Source organism: Dipodomys ordii, unplaced genomic scaffold (assembly GCF_000151885.1).
Source record: "Dipodomys ordii isolate 6190 unplaced genomic scaffold, Dord_2.0 Scaffold15919, whole genome shotgun sequence".
Classification (NCBI taxonomy): domain Eukaryota; kingdom Metazoa; phylum Chordata; class Mammalia; order Rodentia; family Heteromyidae; genus Dipodomys; species Dipodomys ordii.
This window is the reverse complement of record NW_012283131.1, coordinates 1-2,298: the sequence shown is the minus strand read 5'-3', so window position 1 is coordinate 2,298 and position 2,298 is coordinate 1. Positions and strand designations below refer to the sequence as shown.

Here is a 2,298-nt window from a genome sequence, read left to right as displayed (position 1 = left end):
GATCTCAGCCTCCTGAGTAGCTAGGATTATAGGTATGAACTATTGAGACCTGGCTTTAAATTATGGTTTTACTTGTGTTTAATCGACCTCATTCGTGTGTGTGTGTGTGTGTGTGTGTGTGTGTGTCTATAATGGGGCTTGAACTCAGGGCCTCAGGCTTTCACTTGGCTTTTTTGCTCAAGGTTGATGCTCTACACTTGAGCCATATCTCCTCTTCCAATTTAAAAAAAAATTTTTTTTAATGGGAGATAAGAGTCCCATGGACATTTCTGCCTCGGTTGGCTTCAAAGTGAGATAATCAGATCTCAGCCTCCCAAGTAGCTAGAATTACAGGTGTGAGCCACCTGCATCTGGCCCTGGCCTTATTCCCTTTTTAAAGCCCCATGTGAACCAGGCACTGGTGGCTCGTGCCTGTAATCCTAGCTACTCAGGAGGCTGAGATCTGAGGGTCAAGGTTTGAAGCCAACCTGGGCAGGAAACTCCATGAAACTCTTATTTCCAATAAACTACTCAAAAAAACCCCAAAACTGTAAGTAGTGCTGTGGCTCAAGTGGTAGAGTGCTTATCTTGAGCAAATGGGACAGTTCCCAGGTCCAGAGTTCAAACCCCAAGACCGGCAAAAACAAAAACAAATGCAAACAAAAACCCTGTGTGCTTTCACATTTAACTCTTTACCCCTTGGTCAGGCATTTGAGGCCCTTCCTAAGGTCCGAGGAGGCATTCCCTTTTGCAAAGTTTTTGCAAAGACTGCCTCCAATTCCTGGTTAACATCCCTGCCTATCATCCTTCTAGCAAATCACCCACCTGCTGAGCAGCTAGACCCTGCTCACAGGTTAGCATTTTCTGAAAGCCATTCCTGCCCCTCTAGGTATATTCTTGAGGTGATTTATAAGCAGGGGGGGGGTTTAGAACCCTTAAGAGACTAAACTCCTCTTGCAGTGACCATTCTTCAGTGTGTGAAGACAGACAGCATCCAGAATCGAACTGCTCGTGCACTGGGGAACTTAGCCATAGAACCCGAGAGCTGTGGGGACATCCACTCTGCAGGTAAGAAGGCCATGAGCATGGGCTTGAGATGGGAGGAGGGCTTCGGTATGCCCTTGCTTACTCTCTGTCCTTCCCTTTCCTCTCCAGGTGCTGTTCCCTTACTCGTTGAGAGTCTGACAGCCTGCCAGGACTCACAATGCCTGCAGAGTGTGGTGCGTGCCCTCCGCAACCTGGCAGACTCCCCCCAGCACCGCCTGGCCCTGGCACAGCAAGGAGCCATCCGCCCACTGGCTGAACTCCTGGCTGCTGCTCCGGATCCTGCCCTGACCTGGGGCCTGGTCCGCGCCCTCTTGGAACTCAGCCGAGGTTGTTCACGGGCCTGTGCCGAGCAGCTCAGCCTGGGTGGAGGACTGGGTCCCCTTGTCAACCTGGCTTCTCATCCCAAACGGGCAATACGTGAGGCAGCGATCTTGATCCTTGCCAACCTGTGTGCCCAGGGCCTAGTACGGCCTGCTTTGGGCAATGCCGGTGGGGTGGAGGTGTTACTTGGTGAACTCCGACGGCGCCGGAGCCCTACTGGGGCCAATCCAGCTTCCCAGCAGCCTTTGGTGCGAGCTGTATGTCTCCTGTGTCGGGAGGCCATCAACCGGGCCCGGCTGCGGGATGCTGGAGGTTTAGAGCTGCTGATGGGTCTGCTGCGGGACCCTCGTGCCAGCGCCTGGCATCCACGCGTTGTGGCCGCCCTTGTGGGCTTCCTTTACGACACTGGGGCCCTAGGCAGGCTGCAGGCTCTGGGACTTGTACCTCTTTTGGCTGGACAGCTGTGTGGTGAGGGTGGAGATGAGGAAGAAGAAGGGAGAGAAGCAGCTTCCTGGGACTTTCCTGAGGAACGGACGCCTGAGCGGGCAGAGGCAGGAAGCTTCCTCAGCCTCAGGTATGTCCTTACCTTAGAGTCTGGGAGGGTAGGCGTGAACTTTGGAGATTCTGTCTGCTCTGATGCTCTTCCCTACCCACCCCCTGTGTTATGACTTACTGAGACTAATTAACTCTAAGTCCTGATTTCTTCTTTTTCCACTTTCTAGTCCCCCTTAAGCATAACTCACCCTCCCTCTGGTCTGCCTTTTTTTGGTTGGTTGTGGGGCTTGAACTCTTGAGCTCTTCAGCTCAAGGCGGGTACTCCACCACTTGACCCACAGCACCACTTCCGGTTTTCTGGTGGTTCATTGGAGATAAGAGTCTCATGGGCTTTTCTGCCTGGGCTGGCTTTGAACCACGATCCTCAGATCTCAGCCTCCTGAGTAGCTAGGATTA

General features: G+C 52.8%; 1 protein-coding gene across 1 annotated transcript; it reads left to right on the top strand.

Annotated features, from left to right (window-relative positions):
- Positions 1-686: 686 nt before the first annotated feature.
- Positions 687-1,921, top strand: LOC106002657 (armadillo repeat-containing protein 5-like; the record flags this gene model as incomplete). Its single annotated transcript, XM_013037502.1, has 3 exons — positions 687-832; positions 932-1,047; positions 1,135-1,921. Coding segments are annotated over 3 exons (1,049 nt in total), but the record flags the coding sequence as incomplete, so codon positions are not given.
- Positions 1,922-2,298: the final 377 nt, after the last annotated feature.